Source organism: Zea mays, chromosome 3 (genome assembly GCF_902167145.1).
Source record: "Zea mays cultivar B73 chromosome 3, Zm-B73-REFERENCE-NAM-5.0, whole genome shotgun sequence".
NCBI lineage: Eukaryota > Viridiplantae > Streptophyta > Magnoliopsida > Poales > Poaceae > Zea > Zea mays.
The window spans coordinates 196,216,322-196,236,828 of NC_050098.1; the positions used below are offsets into that span (position 1 = coordinate 196,216,322).

At 47.4% G+C, this 20,507-nt stretch overlaps 1 protein-coding gene across 6 annotated transcripts in view; it reads right to left on the reverse strand.

Annotated features, from left to right (window-relative positions):
• The window catches only part of LOC103651144 (insulin-degrading enzyme-like 1, peroxisomal), a 60,577-nt gene that overhangs the window by 32,085 nt on the left and 7,985 nt on the right, over window positions 1-20,507 (reverse strand). For 2 of the 6 annotated variants that reach the window (XR_004857338.1, XM_008676741.4), the window contains exons 4-14: window positions 17,436-17,527; window positions 17,241-17,314; window positions 16,729-16,774; window positions 2,937-3,016; window positions 2,282-2,401; window positions 2,102-2,214; window positions 1,843-2,005; window positions 1,506-1,598; window positions 1,314-1,399; window positions 1,000-1,086; window positions 536-639 (exon numbers count right to left, since the gene is read on the reverse strand). Coding sequence is in view for 5 of the 6 variants with exons in the window: in XM_008676741.4 (XP_008674963.1) it covers window positions 536-639; window positions 1,000-1,086; window positions 1,314-1,399; window positions 1,506-1,598; window positions 1,843-2,005; window positions 2,102-2,214; window positions 2,282-2,401; window positions 2,937-3,016; window positions 16,729-16,774; window positions 17,241-17,314; window positions 17,436-17,527 (1,058 nt within the window). In the remaining variant the exon portion in view is untranslated. Of the gene's footprint in view, window positions 1-535; window positions 640-999; window positions 1,087-1,313; window positions 1,400-1,505; window positions 1,599-1,842; window positions 2,006-2,101; window positions 2,215-2,281; window positions 2,402-2,936; window positions 3,017-16,728; window positions 16,775-17,240; window positions 17,315-17,435; window positions 17,528-20,507 lie in introns of those variants that run through there. The other 4 variants (XM_008676742.4, XM_008676745.4, XM_020550445.3 and 1 more) reach the window with 4 other exon arrangements.

Genomic DNA, 20,507 nt, shown 5'->3' on the forward strand with positions numbered 1-20,507 from the left:
CTCTATTTTAATTCAATGATACGCAGCTCTCCTGCGTATTCGAAAAAAAAAAGAAATATAAGTTGCAGAAGTTTTCACTAAAGCACAAACAAGAGAACAACATCGGCTCAACTTGATCAAACCCAATGCTTCAGATCCTCCCCTTCCACCTTGAGTTTGAGGGGGAGAGTTAAGGCCCATGTGGCCCATATATTACATGTGCTTTATATTCTTCCAAGTCCTAAGGACTAATTGCTCTTTCTCTAATCCAAGGTTAGTAACAATTGTATTCAATCTTATATATAGTCCTTGTTCGTGTCTATATATTGTATCGGTGTATATTCTTGGGCCTAGTGCCCTCATATTGAAGATAGTGCAATTCAAATACTTGTATCTTTTCCTATGGATCCTTTTATTTATGCTTGTTGTTGGCTACCATAGGGTGGCTTTTGTATTGGTTCTCTTGGACCTTAATCCCTTTCTTCTTAATATAATTATAATGAGACGTAGCTCTCGAGAAAAAAAAATGACATAGAGGGCAGACTGCAGAGTGTACCTTACTGTTTCAGGTATTAGTTGATTGAGTATCATATTTATTCTCTGTGATGCATACTTTGATGGTAATGCTGCTCCAACCAACCATTCTTCTGGTGGGAACAACTGCAATACAGCTTACAAGTATTTGAAACTGAGGTCTAAGGATAATAACGAACATATGAAGTTACAGTTTTTTTTTTTCGAGACGCGCAGGAGAACTGCGCCCCATTATATATTAAGCAGAAGAAAATAGAAAAAAACAATGGTTGTATTTGAAACTGAGGTCTAAGGATAATAACGAACATATGAAGTTACAGTTCAACAGATTTCTGACACAATAAAGAAATTGTACTCGGTAGAATGTTTGTTGATTAGTGTTGTCAATGAAAGAGAATACAAGACAATATATTACCTATAAAGATAAATTTACATTAGAAATAACGGTGAAAACTGGACCATGTTAAAGGTTGTAGCGAAATATACCCGCATAGTTGAGACAGTGCGCATCACATAGTTGATTGGGCGGACTTTGTCTTGATAATGGAACTCCATTTCATTTATCGCCGCAAGCTAGAAAATGATAATATTAGCATTTACTTTTTGTGTAACTGAACAAATCAATTCATTTGTTGCACAAGATGCTAGCCACATGCAGAAGAGTTGATGTTATGACTTATCAACCGGTATTGGCAATAAACAGCCTCTAAATATTTTGTGAAAGAAAAACATAACATGAAAATAAGCAATTCATTGAATATAATATTACTTAATATGTAAACCATGACCCTTTCCATTACCTCATTAAATATCCACTCATGGACTCCGTCTTCTTTTAATAGATGAAGATATTTGAAGATCAACCCAACAATATCCTCCATGCGTTCTACATTGTACAATAATTGCAGCATAAAAGGCTTAAGTAATATCAAAGTGCATCCAATTAAAATAGTTATGCTAGTTCAGCTAAGCAAATATGGATCAAAACTGACCATGGCCAGCATCAGTGAGCCTCATGCTTACTGAGAAAAAGGAATACTCATTACTGTCACTGCACTCTCCAGCCATTAAGTTCATGGCCCATCCTACAGTAGTCAGATTAGATATGTTACAGGTTGACAAGTAAAGAATGACATGAGTATATCTCAAGTAGATAAGATCAGCAAAAGCACAAGGCTATCTCCAGCAGCCTCCCTATCACACCCCCTATCTCACTCCCTATTTCAAACTCCGCTCTGTAAACAGTGCAAAACAGTATTTTGCGGGTCCATGTCCACGCTCCACTAGAGATGGCCTAAGTACAACAACCAACTGTGGAAGTAAACTTACCTAGTTCCTTTATAATATGGAAGATGGACCCCTCGCCTTCATGTCCAATGAGGTGACTCAGATAATGGCAAGGAGCTTCTTTGTAAAACTGGATGCTAGGTGTTATTGGCCATATAATTCTTAGATAGTCCCCTTCTACTATTGGCAGTGCTTTGACAAGAAGCTGTATAACATATGAGAAATCACCCACATTTGCGTCTAACAAATAGAACTGTCAAATGCACTGACAAATAGAACTGTTAAGCAGTCCATCCTCTACCTGTAAATGTTCCTCTGAAAGAGGATGACTTGGACATTTCAAGCTTCTCTGATCAGTGTTTTTTATGTCACTAAACATACGCTCAACCAAGCCCTGAATGCAATCGAGGTTCTCTACAAAATCATTTTATCAGTAACAAATAGGCTTATGTACTCCAATGTACTAATTTGCAATACTTACCCTTTCCATAAACAACAAGGTGCATAACGTTTGCTGAATAATTCTTGTAAAACTTCAGAAGTTCAAGTCTGATATCCAGGCCCCTCGCTTTTGGTTTAGTTTCTAGTGTTTCCCAACTTCCTGATATATTAAATGGAAAATTAGAAAAAACAAAATGACAAATCCAAAACTTATTAAATATTTGGGATTAAAAGTTCCCATGAATACACAACAATGCATGTCCAGAAGATTTCCCTAGACTGCTAGCTTGAATTGAATTGTAACAATCTGAGATCTATGCTTATATTAATGAATGAATCGCAGCTCCGTGTGTGCCAGAAAGAGGAAAAGGTACTGATAGAAAGTTGGTTATTGTAGCTATGTTGTTTACTGAAGCAGCCAGGCCTAAATGCTTATATAAAACTCGACCTGTGGAAGGTAAAACAGTCCCTGAGTATTACATTAAGAAGATCTCATACAAATCGAGAAAATCTTCGACCCCTGTCTCATCCATACACAGCGGCTTTGTAACCCATGTGAGAATGACCACTACCAAGGCCAGGCATTAGACCTATGTTTTGGCATGAGACATATGATAGAGAATGACAACTAACAAAGATAATGAGCTGCCAAAATGAGCACCCACTGCAACTATCCGAACATAGAGCATTCTTACCTGTACTGAATTTGTGGTAAGGGTGATCCTTTGAAGCAAAATGCTTTTGAAGCTGAGAGGAAAAAAGAATGAAATTGAAGCTACAAAAAAGTTATATTGGTGTTCTCATAATATGGAAGCATAACTTGTAAACTTTTAAATTTGATAAACCATGATATTTAAGAGAACCAAAACTTTGATAATGCAAAATATGGTCAGCGCCACAGAGATGTTTGTATTGGACCATGGCTTTTATGTGGTGATTTTAATTTGATTTTCAAGCCCGAGGATAAGAATAATTCCAACATCAATAGGTCTTTGATGGGTAATTTCAGGAGCCTAATTAACTCCATGGAGCTGAAAGAAATTCCTTTGATTGGCAGAAAATTTACTTGGTCGAACCAGAGACAGGATCCCACCCTTGTGAAGCTTGATCATGTTTTTTGCACTTCTAGTTGGGAGGATTTTTTCCCTGATTGTCTGCTGTATAGCAACGCCTCTGTTTGCTCTGATCATTGCCCTTTAACTCTCAAATTTCGAGAGGATTGTAGAGGGAAGCGCAGATTTCATTTTGAAGGTTTCTGGCCCAAGCTCCCTGGTTTCAATGAGGTGGTGGCTGATTCATGGAATCAGCCAATGTTGGCAACCTGCCCTTTGGAAAGGCTGTCCCAAAAGCTCAGAAGGCTTGCTAAACAGCTGCAGTCCTGGGGGCATAGAGAGGTGGGAAATGTGAGTAACCAGTTGGGTCTTGCTAGAGAGGTGATGCATAGGTTGGAATCAGCACAGGACTTTAGAGTTTTGTCAGGAGATGAGTTTTGGCTGATTGGAAAGCTGAAGCAACATTGTTTTGTTTATGCTTCTATGGAAAGAACAATTGCACGATTGAGGTCCAGGATTAAGTACCTAAAAGAGGGGGATGCAAATACTAAATTCTTTCATATGCAGGCTCGTTTCAGGAAGAAAAGAAATTTCATTTCATATCTAGAAGATGAAGGAAGAGTGGTCTCTAACCATGAGGATATGCAGGAGGTGCTTGATGGATTTTTTTCCGGTCTTTTGGGTGCTGATTTTCAGAGGCAAAGCACTATTAATTTGTCGAGTTGTCACAGAGAGGCCGTGGATCTCAGTGATCTTGAGTGCCCCTTCTCGGAGAAAGAAGTGTTAGACACAATTGCGTGCCTTCCGTCTGATAAGGCTCCTGGGCCTGATGGGTTTACAGGGAGGTTCTATAAATCTTGTTGGAGTATCATTAAGGTGGATCTGCTGGCGGCTCTGTCTATCATACACCAGGGTAATGTTCAGAGATTGGGACAACTGAATTCCTCCTACATTATTTTGATTCCTAAAAAGATGGATGCTTCGTCGGCTGGTGATTTCAGGCCAATTAGCCTAATTCACAGTGTTGCTAAATTGGTCACAAAATTACTCGCTAATCGTTTGGGCCCTCGTCTGCATGAATTGGTAGAATCTAATCAAAGTGCTTTTATCAGAGGTAGATCGATTCATGATAATTTTATGTTGGTCCAACAATCGATTAAATCCCTTCACAAGAGAAAGGTTGACAGCCTGTTTCTGAAGCTTGACATTTCCAAGGCCTTTGACTCAGTATCGTGGGCTTTCCTTCTTGAAGTTTTATCTCACCTGGGTTTCGGTCCTATTTGGCGCAATTTGATTTCAAATCTGCTGGCTTCAGCTTCTACGCAAGTGTTATTAAATGTAAATGGGTCTCCTGGAATCCATATAAAGCATCGGAGAGGTCTTCGTCAGGGAGACCCTCTCTCCCCTATGTTGTTTGTGCTGATCATGGACGTGCTTAGCAGTCTATTTAGGGCTGCTGAATGTAGGGGATTGCTGCATAGTTTGGAAAGGGCAGGAGTCCGTAATAGGCTTTCTATCTATGCTGATGATGAGGTCCTGTTTGTTAAACCTATTGAGGAAGATCTGAAATGTGTTAGATTAATTCTGAATTGTTTTGGGTCAGCCTCTGGATTGGTTACCAATATGAATAAGAGTTATGCTATTCCTATCAGATGTGAGGAGCATGTGGTTCAAGAGGGCTGCAATGTGCTGAGGTGCAGTTTGGCCTCATTTCCTTGCTCTTACTTGGGGCTGCCAATCTCAGACAGGAAGCTGAAGCGAAATGATCTTAAGATGTGGATAGATAAAATTGCAGACAGACTCCCTAACTGGAAGGCTCGTTTATTGAACCTGGCCGGAAGGACAACATTGGTGCGGTTTGTCTTATCAGCCATCCCAATTTATCTCCTTATTGCCATTAAAATTCCCAAATGGGTTATTAAATCAATTGACAAGATTCGAAGAGGGTTTCTTTGGAAAGGGCGAAAGGAGGTGAATGGTGGAAGTTGTATTGTTCCCTGGGAAAGTGTGACAAGGCCACTAAGTTTAGGGGGTCTTGGTGTTCCTAATTTGCAATTGATGAGTTGGGCACTGCAGGCTAAGTGGCTCTGGCTGGAGAAGACTGATCCAACTCGGCCGTGGCTTGGTTTGAGTATCCCTGTGCAGCAGCAAGTTAGACAATTTTTTAATGCTTCGGTGATCTCTGTTGTTGGGAATGGGACCAATATTTTTTTCTGGTCAGACAGATGGCTGAATGGGCAGAGGATACAGGATTTTGCACCTGAAGTTGTTAATATGGTGAGCAGCAAGCCTTTTAGTTCGAGAACTGTTGCTCAGGCGTTGCATAATTGGCAATGGGTTCGCGATATCACGAATCCTTTATCTTTGATTGGTCTACATCAGTATTTGCAGCTGTGGGATGCTTTAAGTGGAGTGGTGCTTAATCAGGAGGAGGACAGACATGTGTGGGTGCACTCGAGCTCTGGTGTTTTCTCTTCCAAATCTTGTTAGTCGGCGTTGTTTATGGGAGCTATTACTTTCCAGCCATGGAAATGGGTGTGGAAGTCGTGGGCACCCCCCAAATGCAAATTTTTTGTTTGGCTGGCGATAAGGAATAAATGTTGGACTGCGGATAGACTTCAGAGGAAAGGATTACCTCACCCGGTGGTCTGTCCACTATGTGATCAAGAGCAGGAAACTATCTTGCACCTCTTGTGCTCTTGCAATTTCGCTAGACAATTTTGGCATGTTATATTTTCAGCTTTGAGGATGGGACATCTTACGCCTACTAGGGAGGCGGACTCTTTTGTGGATTGGTGGGGCAAGGTGCATAGGAGGGTCCCCAAACATATCAGAAAAGGTTTCCATAGTCTCATTATCCTGGGGGCCTGGTGTTTATGGCTGCATCGCAATAGGGCGGTATTTGATGGTGTCAACCCGTCATTAAGCACCATTCAGAGGCTTTTCTTGGATGAGGTGGAGTGCTGGTGTATGGCTGGTGCGAAGCAGCTCGAGAGTCTTGGGCTGCTTTTTTCTTGAATACGCAGGAGGTCTGCGTATTTTTATATTAAGAAGAAAAAAAGGGGGGAACCCCAAAACAGGAACAACAGTTTTACAAACTCACACCACCATTAACGCCTAAGACAGCTCCTCTAAATGGAAGAAAGAGAGAGTTTTAGCGCCAGCCAAACGCCAGCACATCAACTCCTCCCTAGCTGCCGAAAGGGCGACCTCAACATTCGGGCTACAACCATCAAATACACACCTATTCCTGTGTTTCCAGATCGACCACGCACCCAAAATGACCAGCGAGTTGAAACCATCCGACAAAGGCTTGCCCACCACCTCGGCACTCTTCTCCCACCAAGAGTCAAAGCAGCCATCCCCTGCAGAGGGACAGAGCACCTGGAAGTCCCCAGACCGAAGGAAAAGGAACCAAAACTGCTTCGCAAAGCTGCACTCGACCAATAAGTGATTAATAGTTTCATCCGCCTGGTCACAAAGCGGACAGCAGACAGGATGATCCATTCCCCTTTTTGCCAACCTGTCAGTTGTCCAACATCTATCATGCACAACCAGCCACATAAAAAATTTGCATTTCCTTGGTGCCCAGGTCTTCCAAATCCGTTCAGCCGGCCTAAACTCAACAGCTCCAAGGAGAAGAACCTGGTAGGCAGAACTAGAGGAGTAATCCCCCGACGCGCTGAACTTCCAAGAATGCTTATCAGGAATCCCAGGTTGAAGAACTAAGCCCTCCAGCAAGTCACAGAGATCCAAAACCTGTGCAAGCGCCCTAACTGAAAGCGCACCCCTTATATCAGCCACCCAATTCAGATTTGTTAGAGCATCTTTTACCAGCCTTTTGGAAACAACACACTTAGGTACATGCTCAAGAACCTCAGGCGCCACCTCACTGATGCTTCTACCAGTCAGCCATCGATCCTTCCAAAAGAGGATATCCTGTCCATCACCCAATTGAGACACAACTGCAACATTGATCAAGGCTTCCACCGCACCACAGGCCTGAACAGGGAGAACCGACCAAGGCTTAGAGTGATCGGTTCTCTGGAGCCAAGGCCACCTAGCTCGAAGCGCCACGCTCAAAAGCCAAAGATCAGTGATCCCGAGGCCGCCCAGAACTTTAGGCCTAGTGACCTTACCCCACGCCACTAAACAGTGACCACCATTGGCTTGCTTTCTTCCGTTCCAAAGGAAACCTCTTCTTATCTTGTCAATAGCTTTGATGGTCCAAATAGGGAGGTCCAAAGCCATCGCAGCATAAATCATTTTTGCTGTGAGAACAAACTGAACATAAACAGCACGACCCGCCTTTGTCATCAGGTCGGCCTTCCAACCTGGGAGAACATTAGCTGCCTTGTCCACCAATGCCTGTAACTGGGCCTTTGAAAGCTTACCCAAGGACAGGGGCAGTCCAAGATATTGACACGGAAAATCAGAAATGGGGCAGGGGAGAGAAGCTTGGACCCGCATCAAATCATCTTCGGTACAACGAATGGGGAACACACTACTTTTCAGGACATTGGTCTTGAGCCCCGAGGCTTCCCCAAAAAGCCGAAGGATCTCCAGGACCAAATTGATGTCTGAAGCCACCGGCCTAAGAAAAACCACTGCGTCATCCACGTAGAGAGAAAGCCTGTGATGTAAAGTCCCAGAAGATAGCTGCTGAAGTAACCCTTCATCGGAAGCCTTTTGAATGAGCAAGTTCAGAACATCCATAACCAAAATGAACAACATAGGGGATAGTGGGTCTCCTTGCCTTAGGCCCCTCTGGTGTGAAATGATCTCCCCAGGAACGCCATTTAGCAAAATTCTTGTGGAGGAAGAAGCCAACAGTCCACATACAACATCACACCAAATCTGCCCAAACCCCATTTTCCTCAAAACCTCAATGAGAAACGGCCATGACACCGAATCAAAAGCCTTAGAAATGTCTAACTTGAAGAGGATACGAGCTTGTCTTTGTTGATGGAGATATCTGGCCGTACGCTGCACCAATATGAAGTTGTCAAGAATGAACCTTTTTTGATAAAAGCCGTCTGATTGGGTGAAACCATTGCACCCAAGTGACCAGCCAACCTATTTGCCATCATCTTTGTTACCAGCTTGGCGAAGCTATGTATGAGGCTGATCGGACGGAAGTCCTTCACAAGGGCAGCACCCTCAAGCTTTGGCAAAAGGGTAATGAGGGCTGAATTGAGCAGCCCAAAATTTCTGAAATTGCAATCCCAAACACGTGAGACAGCTGCCATCACATCAAGCTTGATAATAGACCAACAAGATTTATAAAAACGACCCGTGAAACCATCCGGCCCCGGGGCTTTGTCAGACGGGGTTGATCTGATTGTGTCCCAAACCTCGTCAACCGAGAAAGGCACATTCAAGCTTTCAAGATCAAAGGACTGCAACCCCAGCTCATCAAGGTTGATAGAGACATCCCTCAGAAAAGCAGTACCTAGCAAACCATCGTAGAAGTCGAATAGGGTTGTAGCCTTGTCATCGTGTGAAGTCAAGACCTCACCCTCGGTGGTAGTTAGGGAAGCAATAAAATTCTTCTTCTTCCTGAATCTTGCTTGAGCATGGAAGAGAGAGGTGTTGGCGTCTCCAACTCTCAACCAAGTAACACGAGACCGAAGTCGCGCCACAGATCTAGTCCAGGAGGAGAGCGCAAGAATGCGCTTCATCAAAGCACGCCGGAACCAGTCCTCCGCAGGAGACAGAACCCGAAGCTCCTGAGCCATCTCAAACATATGAAGGAGTTCCCTAGCCATCTCAAGCTGCAGCTTCAAACAGCCCACTGTTTTCGCACTCCAACTTTGCAAAGCTCTAGCGGTAGCTTGCAACTTCCTGGAGCAGGGAAGGAAGAGGGGGGCCCAACCGCAGCAGGGGCCATGTCGGCATTCCCCGCCACAAGAGGAGCGTCGGCAGTTGGCAACGGAGGGACCAAACCAGCATCCGCAGCAGGGACCATGCCGACATCCTTCGTCACAGGAGGAGCACCGGCAGTCGGCGACGGAGGGATCATGCCGGCATCCACAGCGGGGACCATACCGGCCTTCGCCGCCACGGGAGTAGCGCCGGCAGCCGGCGACGGAGCGACTCCACCACCAACAAAAGTGCTGCGCAGATCGCCAGAGTCCACACCGGACCCACCCAAATGCAACTCAATCACCGGCCCAACAATCTCCAAAGGCCGAACTGGCCCGACAGACTCCAGGGATCGGTCCGGCCCACCCGACGAGGACGGAAAACCGACCGAAGGACCCTAGCTCGAACCACCGTTGGAGCCAGGTCCCTCAGTACGCCCGACCACAGCATCCACCTCGGGAGCCAGAATGACTCCACCAAAAAGAGCACCACCATCAATGGGGTCCCGCCCACGCTCCTCCGGGCCAGCACGCGCGGTCACAGGAAACGAGCGTCACCGCCCTGCACACCGCCATGCAACGGCCACCGGCCAGAGGCCACGTGTCGCCCATGCATAGGGGCGAGGACAAGCCGCCCATGCACGTGCCTCCGCCCGGACTGAGAAGCCGCCGAAGAAACCGCCGAAGAAGAACCATCAAGCCTCACCGGCGCACCCCGCCCCAGCCTTGGCCGGCGAGAACCCGTCTCCCTGTCACCTCCAGCAGACGTCGGCGCCGGAGGGAAAGAAGGCGGAACAGCAGCCTCCGCCAGGGGAACGCGAGAAACCGAGGCCGTCACCGAGTAGGGCAACAAGCGCCTCACCGCGGGAGACCCTCCCGAACCAAACACCCGCTCCGGGATGAGGAGATCGAACGAGGCCGGAATGAGTTGCGGCCGATAGCACCACCCGAAGACCTTGAACGAAGAAAAATCGAAACGATTGACTGTGTCGGGATGAAGCTCCACATCAGAACAGATATCACGCAACAGATTTTGCGCCGTAGCTAGCTCCCAAGCATGCACGGGAATTCCTACGAACTCAACCATGACCAAAGATGGGAACGAAACCACCTCCGCGTGAGCTAGCCCAGACCACCGGATGAACTTGAACGAACCGGAGGGAGAATTGAACACCGAACCATTGTTGTACACCTCAACCGCTGCTTGTTCGGAGTTGAGGATCAAAACAAAATCTTCAGGGGAAGAACGGTGCACTGAGAAGGAGTCTTCTAGCAATCCAAACCCAGCTGCCACCTCAGCCGCGAAAACCTCTGTAGCCACCCGAGGCCGTGAACCGGTGATTACCACAAACAAGGCACAGCGCTGCAACCTGAACTCCTCCCTGCTAATTGCATCCGATCGCTCCAGCACGCAACCACGAGGTGCGGACGCAATGTCTGCAACTAGGGACTGAGGGGATGTTCCCTCCTCAGCGGGCATCGGAGCGTGAGGAGCAGACAACTCCAGCACCAAGGGAGGGTTAGACCTTCTGCCCCTCGTGCGGTGGCGCCGCCCCTCAGCACCAACATGCACCTGAGCTGTCGCACCGGCACCCAAGACAGACCGTGGCCTGGCCACAACCGGCAGCGGACCGAGACGATCCCATACCGACACAGACTTGCGGAGGGGCACCTGCGGACGGGTCGGGCACCATGCAGCACGATGCCCTAAGGACCTGCAGGTGAAGCAGCGCACCGGGCGCCTGCACTCAAACGCCTTGTGAGAGGGCGCCATGCAATTGAAACACCTTCCCCGGAGATCCTGGGGGATCGATCGACGGGGAGGCGGAGGCCCGCGCGGACGACGCCGAGAGCGAACCTCGACCCAGCCTTCAGCATCAGGGGAGGGCCTCGGTGCCCTACTGGACGAGGCAGGGCGGGCCACCAACTTGAAAACCGGGCGGGGGGGCTCCCGCCGCGGCTCCGGCTGAGCAGCACCAGGAGGCGGGAGCAGGGCCACGTCCCTGAACGACCGATGCCTGGAAACCGGCGTCGTCCCAACAGAGGCTGGACTCACCTCTGCCCACCGCTGCGTCCTGGAACGGCCAGCCGGCACGAAAGGACGAGCCAGAGGAGACAAGGACGAGGGGGAACCCGGCGCCACTGGGGAGGGTGAGGTGGTCGCCGGACCCGGAGTGGGCGCCGGCGAGGGGCTGGTGGGAAGGGAGGGGAGGGGGTGGGCGCCGGTGCGGAGGAGGAGGGAGGGGGAGGCGGAGAGCCGAGGAGCCGAAGGGGCCGCCATATAAAACACTATCTAGTTCGAGTCTTGGGCTGCTGGCTGCATTTGCTAGGGGGGCTAGGGCTTTTCCTAGTGCATGAGGCTGCACTGTTTTATTTTCTATTTATTTTTGCCTGTTATGGCTTTGTACTTTGGTCCATTTCGGACCTTTCTCTCTTTCAATATAATGATGCGCAGTTCTCCTGCGTGTTCGAGAAAAAAAAAACCTCTCCCCTCCCTCTTCCTCTCTCCCTGCTCGCTCATGGGTTGCGGTGGCTAGCGGCGCCCCTGTCTTGGTCGTCCATCTGCCGCCTCCCCCCTGCATCGGCCCCGCAGCCGCCCAGCGTGGTTGTGCCGGTGTCGGGTCCGGCGACCGTGCATGATATCCTACCCAATCCGCTGTCCTTTGATCCTCTCTGTCTTCGACCTTCGACCCATCCTAGAAACAGTTTCGCGTCTGGCTTCCTAGCGCTGGCCTCCCTGGACCTGGCGCTGCACTGGGCGCCCCGCCCAACCTTAGCATCGTGTCATCCCTCGGTGCCCTGTCCACCACTCCGATCTGCGCTGATTACATCCACCCCCTCTACCAGGTAGTGACTTCATCGCCTCTTCCTGTCCCACTGATGCTTGTGGCGACCAGGGTGGCCATCTTGGCCTCTCCATCCTAGTCCTACCGCTGTTAAGCCTTTCCCCCACAATGTCGTCGTCGACCACTCCACCCTCGTGGCTGCCATTGAGGCTGCCAAGGCTACCGTAGCGCCATGGTTGCGGCCTTTGACCTGGAGCGTGCCGCGACCCACGCTTGGGACCAGGAGTGCGCGGCTGTGGTCACCCTCGCACGGCAGCTCCCGGACGCAGGGCCCTCCTCCACAGCCGATCCACCCCCAAAGTACCAAGTCCTCAACCTAGTCACCCCTCCTACGTACGAGGCGACCATCATTGCCCAAACGATCGGTGTCTAGAGCATCTGGTCCCTGGTTCCCGTTGTCCTCCACCGGACCTCCTCCTACGCATGCTAGTGCGACCTCGTCTTTTCACACCATAGTGCTACGCTCTCGACAACCACGTCCTCACCGACATGGCTTCACTCATTGTCCCATCCTAGCATTCGGATGGGTAGCGTGGTCCTCTCCTAGATCCTTGGGACAGTCACGATCAAGCTCCAGGACATCGTTCTTGAGCATGGTGGCATGGCCAGCCAAGCTTTAGTTGCCATCGAGGGGCAGTTCATCGACAACCGCGAGGCTCGTGCTCTCCACCTAGATGTTGCTTTCCATATTTTCATCCAGGGTGACCTCTCGATCACCGAATATTGTCGCCAGATGAAGGGTATGACAGACTCTCTCCGTGATTTGGGAGAGCCTGTCTCGAATCGTATGCTCGTACTCAACCATCACCGAGGCATCAACGAACGCTACGATCACCTATGAACCTAGATAAATCGATCGGTCCCTTTTCCTCCTTCCAGAAGGTACACAACGACCTTATCCTCGAGGAGATCACCAATGGGGGGACACTAGTTAATGCACTCTACAGCTCTACCTTTAGGGGACAACCCACTCGTCTAGCTTCATCCACACCTATGTCGAGCAGTGCGACCACCAGCGGTTCCGGTGGTGGTGGTCGTCACCGGCGTCGAGGTGGCCATGGGTAGACTCCATCATCGATAGACAACCAAGCTTCACTGACAGCTTCCTGGAATCCATCCAACTTTGGCCAAAAGGGTTCAAAATGGAACCTCCTTTTGCCAAAGCAGTTGCTCTTCAGACCAAGCACAAGGGGGCAATGATCAGAGTCCTCAGAGGTAGCACTTTGGAGGAGGTTATTGGGGAAAATATCTTCCCAGTCACTGGAGCACAGGACTCTGTCTAATGTGACCAATGTGGGAGACACTTGGTGAATAGACCAGGTGTATTTTTGCCCAATTAGAGGCAGGTCAATAAGGCTTCTATCATCTATAAACTTCATGAATCTCCCCATCATGGCTCTACTGCAATTAGCATTGTTTTTGTCTTCCTCTTTGTATATTAGGTTGAAGTCCCCTGAAACAACCCAAGGCCCATGACACTCTGCTCTGATTTGCTCTGATCTTATCTTCATTGCTTTGGGGACCATAAACATTGGTTAACCACCATTGTTGCCCATTGGAGTTTTTGAATTGAACAGAAATGCTAAAAGTGTCCACTCTACTCAGCCTTGTGACTTGCAAATGGCACTTCCAGGCTACAAGAATTCCTCCGCTGGCACCCAGACAGGGTAAATACACAAAGTGCTCAAAGTCTACTCCCAAAATGGCTAACACATTTATTCTGGTAATTTCCTGCATCTTAGTCTATTGCAAACAAACAATGTCAACTCCCAGGGATTCAATAAAACCGCGAACAGAACTCTGTCTTGCAGTAGAGTTAAGACCCCTTGCATTCTATGAGCCTTGTTCCTGATGGTGCAGAGGACTGACTTGGAACAGATTGATGGAAATGTTCCACAATGTGCACCGGAGCCGAGGCATCTCCGAAGGGAGCCTCAAGGCCCGCACGGTGTATGCCACTTGGAACAGAGCACAAATCTCCAGTAAAATCTTGCTGCCCATTAGAATTAAGATCCGCCTGATCAGAAAAATCAACATGTTGGGTTTGCTCTTCAATGTGCATCGGAGCCGAGGCATCCTCGAAGGGAGCCTCCAGGCCCGCATGGTGAACGCCACATGGATCAGAGGACATATCACCAGTAAAAACCTTCTGCTTAGTGTGATTAGGATCCGCCTGTTTAGAAACGGAATCATGTCGGCTTTGCTCTTAAATGTGCACCGGAGTCGAGGCGTCCTCGGAGGGAGCCTCAAGGCCCGCACAGTGTTCTTCATTGTGATCGCAGCAAGGACCACTCGCAAAATTCTCCAGCCTAAAAGAGTTAGGATTCGCCTGTTTGGAATCTAAGACTTGTGGTCCCAGCCTCTCTTTGGCCGGACGTTGTTGCCCCTGCTCACCCAAGCTGGAAGCGTTGATGTCTCCACGAGGTCCGTCTCATGGGGAGTGTGGCGGAGGTCACCGGTGTGACCCAAGGCTATCATCATGATCACGAGGCGACGACAGTGAGGCTAAGGCCAAAGGAGCTGAAGCAGCTGATGGAGGAATAGACCATCTGATCTTCACTGAATAAACCAAAGATATAACTCCTTGTGAATCCCCATCAGGCGCCTGCAAAGGCTCAGTGATCCAAAGCTCCCGTGACTCCGGAATCAAGGATGTATCAATGCACCAAGCAGAGCATCTGAAAGAAACAAGGTCACTTAGGCCAGAGGTATCTGAGTGCACCCTGAACAGCCATGCAAACGGGTTTATCAAGTGTTCCACCGCTCCCACATGTGCACTGGGATGCCCTCTAATTCCAAGTCAATCAGCTGAGGAAGAATTCCACCAGAAGAGTTGAGAAATCTAGACCAACGCTTGCAGACCACTATGAAAGTCGCAACCCGCTGAATGGACCACCTCATATCAAGCCTTTGTGCCAAATCCTCAGACGGGAGAACGAGAAGGAAACTACTCGGGGATAGACGATGGAGAACAAGGGAGTCTTCAGTGGTCTCCAACCTTGGCGAAAGCATAGATGCCACTTCCAATTCAGAGACCGAGTCATGGTTGCTGATCACCGAGACTACCAGTGCCTTGCGAAGATCTTCCTCGGCAATAGCCATGGCATGATTCCAACCCAGAATGCATGGGTGAGACAACCCCGGAGAAGCAGAGGCAACATGAGGAGCGGAAGCTTGGCTAGGAAGACGGGGTTGCGCATGATCCCGACGCTTATCATCTCTGGTGGAGGGGGGGTTATGCCTCTTGCAGGAGTGACGACAGCGAGAGAGGCCCCTATTAGCGGTGACATCCGCACCCACAGCATGATCAACAGCCATCCCCTGATGCAAATGCTGGATGACTTTGTCTGAAACCACTGAAGCCTTCCTCCTCCACACAGAGACGCCGCAGGATGATCGACGAGCCTCGTCTGGCGCTGACCGCCGGACATCGGAGGAGAAAGTCTGCTCCAGACAGACTGCGAGGGCTCGGGAGGTTGCCGGTGTTGAAGACAGGACCAAACAAAAGCTTTGCCTGGGACGACACCCCCAAGACGAGACCACATCGTTCGCTTGGGAGCAGAAGAAATAGCCGGAGCACGAACAGGAGCCACCGGACAGAGAGACGCCCTATGGCCAAGCCCACAACACTTGAAACACCTTGTCTTCGATCGGCAATCCCGAACTAGATGGCTTGGGGAGAGACAGTTGAAGCACCTACCGGAAAAAATGTTAGGCAATGGACGCTGGAACCGATCGGCCTTCAGACGTAGCCGCTTCGAACGCCGGGACTCCACTGTCTGCCACATCAGCAACAGCGGCGGCCTTCGCAGGTCCCCCTTCGGACGCCGGATGAAAACCTGCCACCGGAAGCTCCCTGATCAGAGGCGCCCAAGGCCCATACTTGGAAGTCAAACCGTCCAGGGAGGAAAGCCGGGAGAGCAACACCACGTCTCGAAAGGAAGGGCCAGAGGAGGCGCTACCGGCGAGGCTGCTCGAGCCGCCACCAGCGGGACTGTTCGCACGCCAGCGCTCGAGCTTGGACCTTCCACCAGACTTGAACGAAGCCACACACAGAGGGAGAAGGATGTGGGTAGGGAATGGAAGCGGACGCCTGCAGGGGGGCTAAATGGGAGGAGGGAGGGGCGACGACGATACCCTGGAAGGTGGTCACCGGCCCCGGAGTGGGCACCGGCGTGAGGCTTTGGAGAGTGCAGGCATCAGGAGGGGAGGGGAAGGGACGCGCGGGAAGGGAGGGGAAGGGACGCGCCTGGGACATCACGTTCTCAAATTACGCTATCCTATATTGTTTCGCCAAGAGATAATTCACTATCAGATTGAATTGATCCACTGAAGCCCTAATTCCATTCTTCACATTGTCATTTTGTACATCTGTGTGAGGCTTACTTGGGCATTCTGCCCTTCTTCCCCTTGTCGTCTATGGTCTACCATGGAAAATCGGAGTTATTGGTCGTAACGATGCTCGCAACGATGACTCATGTAATTTTTGTGCTTTGCCACATCGCACAGATAGGTTAGCCATGCAGGTGTCCTATTTTGTAGGCGTCACGTGGTTTGGCTACCCTTTCTTGTACATCACACTTCTATTTCTTCTTAATTGAAAGGCAATGCTCTTGCCATTTGTTTTAAAACACTACTGACTATAGTTTCTGATAGAGAGATGCCACATGATGTAAAATTATTAACTGATGTATCTTTAACAGACAATGCTGAACTTCCAAGTACCTGATACATCCTCCAGCCATCAGACAACAAATTTTTCTTGTGTTCTCTAAGGTCAATAAAATAGAAAAGTTAGACAGAATGTGGATATTTTACTGTAAATAAAACATTTCCAAATTATAAAGATATTATGGTTGTTAGCTCAGACTAGTATAAAAATAATCAAGCGCCAGAGCTAGTTGCTTTGAGAAATAAGGTCATTTTAAATTTGCCCTATGTCAAACTTCTCTAACTTTGAGCAAGTTAATAGAAGAATACACCAACATTCGCAACATCAAATTAAATTTGTTAAATTCACCATGGAATATGTCATGGTAGTGCAATTATTTGATATTGTAATGTTAGTGCATGTTTCTATAAACTTCGTCGAAGATAACGAAGTTTGATTTAGACCAAAACTAAAACAACTTACATTTTGAAAATCAATGGCTTACTATTTGTTTTAATAGGAACACAAATCGAAGAATATGCCTTGTCAAATGCAAATAGTCACCATGCACAACACAACTGCTCACCAGAATCCACAGCTTTTATCTCTCTAAGAACAGCATCCTGTGACATCAATGGCTTAATGAAGAACTGAGCAAATCTGTGCATCAGGGATAACCATATTTTTATTCAATTAATAACTATGCAGTAACGCAAATCATAACTCACCAATTTATCGAACTTAGATTAATTAAGAACAAAATATTGTTTAAGAAACTTGCCTATCTAAGGCTTCTTCAAAATTGTCCACATTGACATCGAAAAAGAAATTCGTTGTCTCGGAGCTTGTATATGCATTGTAAGAGCCACCATGCTGATATTTTGACATCACATTAAATAGTTAAAATTGTGATCAGTACATTAAAAGTGCCTAGGGATATTATTAAAATATAAGATGCCTAGTCAACTTCTAAACAAATCAACAACAACAAAGCCTTTTAGTACCAAGCAAGTTAGGGTAGGCTAGAGTTAAAACCTAATGGAAGCTACAAGTTAAGGTTTAGAAACATGGATAGATGGTTTTTATTCAGTCTTATTCATCACTAAATCTTTGGGTATATTACATTCTTTCAAGTCTTCTTTTACTACCTATTTCTATGTCAACTTCGATCTTTCCCTGCCCCTCTTCTCATCACTATCACGCCTTAAGATCACACTACGCGCTGGTGCCTCTAGAGGTCTCCACTAGACATCCAAACCATCTGAATCAGTGTTGACAAGTTTTTCTTCAATTGGTCCTACACCTAGCCTATCACATATACCATCGTTACAGACATTATCCCCTCTTTTATGGCTACACATCCAACACAAAGTATGTGCCATTGTGTAACAACACCAGGATACCAACGGCGCTAGAAAGAGAGATTGGAGGGAGCAAGGCATAAGTCGATATTTGTGTTGGACCTAGGCACTACTGGGAGCCAGCACGCAGGCAATTAGAGAGGTTCATACCACAGTGTACATAATACCCTACGTCCTTTGATTAATCATTGGTAAACGAACACAAAGAAGGAAAATAGTATAAGCTCAAACATCAATAAGCATTAAGACCTTCTAGCTCCCCCACACTCATGCCTGTGTTGGGAGTTCTAGCCTAATGGTCCTAATCCACCTTTATGTGTTCCTTCTAGATAAAGAGTGTATGTGGTAAGCTTAGTTACCTCTAACTAGAACTACTTTGGTCAGATCAAATTGAATACTCTAATTCACAATGCCATTAAATGTTGATCATCCACTCCCTTTTATAATTCAAGGGAGGAGAGAGGTTATATGAACCTCGGATGCCACTAGCTACACCCAACTACAATCTTATCTCATTCTTGAGTGGTACCGGGGCTCATCCCATGGTCGTGGCACATTGTTAGTGATATCCTTCCCGAGGCGATTAGCATACCTGCCACAAGGGTAGGTATGACATATCACGTCTACATGCATCAGGTTCCATGCCATTTGGTACGTTGTAGCTGGTAGTAGGTGTAGCCTTTTGTACTTCATTATACTTTAGGGTACACTTCGCATGCGTGCGCGTGGCTAATAGGGTCGATGCATGCATTGTATAGTGATCTTTATTAGCCTGCAGTCTAACTCGTGGCTACATCACACTTGTTAGGCCTATAATATCGTCCATTACACATTTAATGTGTTGTATCCGAGACTTATCCATTAAGCTATCGTTGAGGAATAGTTTGCAGGGCCTTGGTGTGGGGCCCCTTTCCCAAGGTCGTACCATCCCCGATGGGCCCTGATCACATCCTTGTTTGTGACACGATTACACTTAATTGTCCTAAGTCCTTAGTTTCTTTGGACCCGTGGGTCCTAGATGGCCCGAGTCTCGACTGCCCTTACAGTACGAGGCTGGGGACTCTTTAGGGGCTCCGAGGCTAGCGGAGGGCCCTGAGTGGCCAAATGTCATTAGTGCTCGGGGGATGGGCTGCCCCAAGCACTCGTTACCTTATTATCTTAGGACATAAGGGGGCCTGGGCACTTGGGCCTATATGCGCACTGGGACACGAGGAGCCTCAGAGAATACAGATGAGAACTGGATTATCTGTACGGATATCGGCTTCACGCACCCGCAAGCGAGGATCCGCACTTCACTTGCGCCCGCCAACCGCCACGGGCAAACAATTGTGCCTGTGCACTCTATCCGCGGGCATTGCATGCACGTGGGCATGCCCATTTGCTAGCAAATACATGTGCATAGCACAAATAAACTATATATATATGTACATATATAGGTATGCTATTTGTCACCTCAGGTGATAGACCCAATGGTTTGCAATCAGAACAACCAAACATCGAAGCGACATAATTTTTCCGGGTCTACAACATCTAACGGATTGGACCAACAAGCTCAGAGTTGCATCCAAGTCGTTCCCTCTAACTCACAATATTTAAGAAAATTTAATACATTTAAGTCATTTCTGCTATTGCAGAGTTGAATCTAAGTTATTCTTTCTAACTCATAATTTCTAAGACATTTTTATATTGCATCTAAGTCGTTCATGCATGATTGAATCTAAGTCGTTCCTTCCAACTCATAGTATTTAAGACTTTATATGTTGCATCGAAGTCATTCTAAATTTCTATATTTAAGATATGTTATTTATATCTAAGTCATTCCTACTATTGCAAAGTTGAATCTAACTCATTTCTAACTCAGTTTCTAAGACATTTTTACATTGTATCTAAGTCAATCATGCATTGTAGAATTGAATCTAAATCATTTCTCCCAACTCACAATATTTAAGACATTATATATCGCATCCAAGTCCTTCCAGTATTTTAGATATTGTATTTACATCTAAATCATAACTGCTACCATAGAGTTGAACCTAAGTCATTCTTTCCAACTCACAGATTCTAAGACATTTTTATATTGCATCTAAGTCATTCATGCATTGCAGATTGGTTGAGTGGGTCTGGCAGATATGCGGGTGCGGCTACTATTTTTTATTGCCCGCTAAAGAATATCCACTGGATTTATCCTTGTATCCTTTATCCTTGTCCGTGGGCATATAATTTTTTTTCTCGAACACGCAGGAGAGCTGTGTATCTTTGTAATTAAAAGGAAAAAGGCGTAAAAGAGAACCCCCAGTACAACCCCACACCATCGCCACATCTTTTGTTAAAAAGAGTGGCAAACAATCAGGGGAAAAGGGACAAACTTAAAAACTACCAACAGCAAAACTAAAACACCAGCACGCAAAACGACCAACACCTGGGATAATCCTACTGCAGGGCTGTCAGTAAGGAGATCCCACGAGCCCTAGCTAAGCTCCAGAACTGCGCTT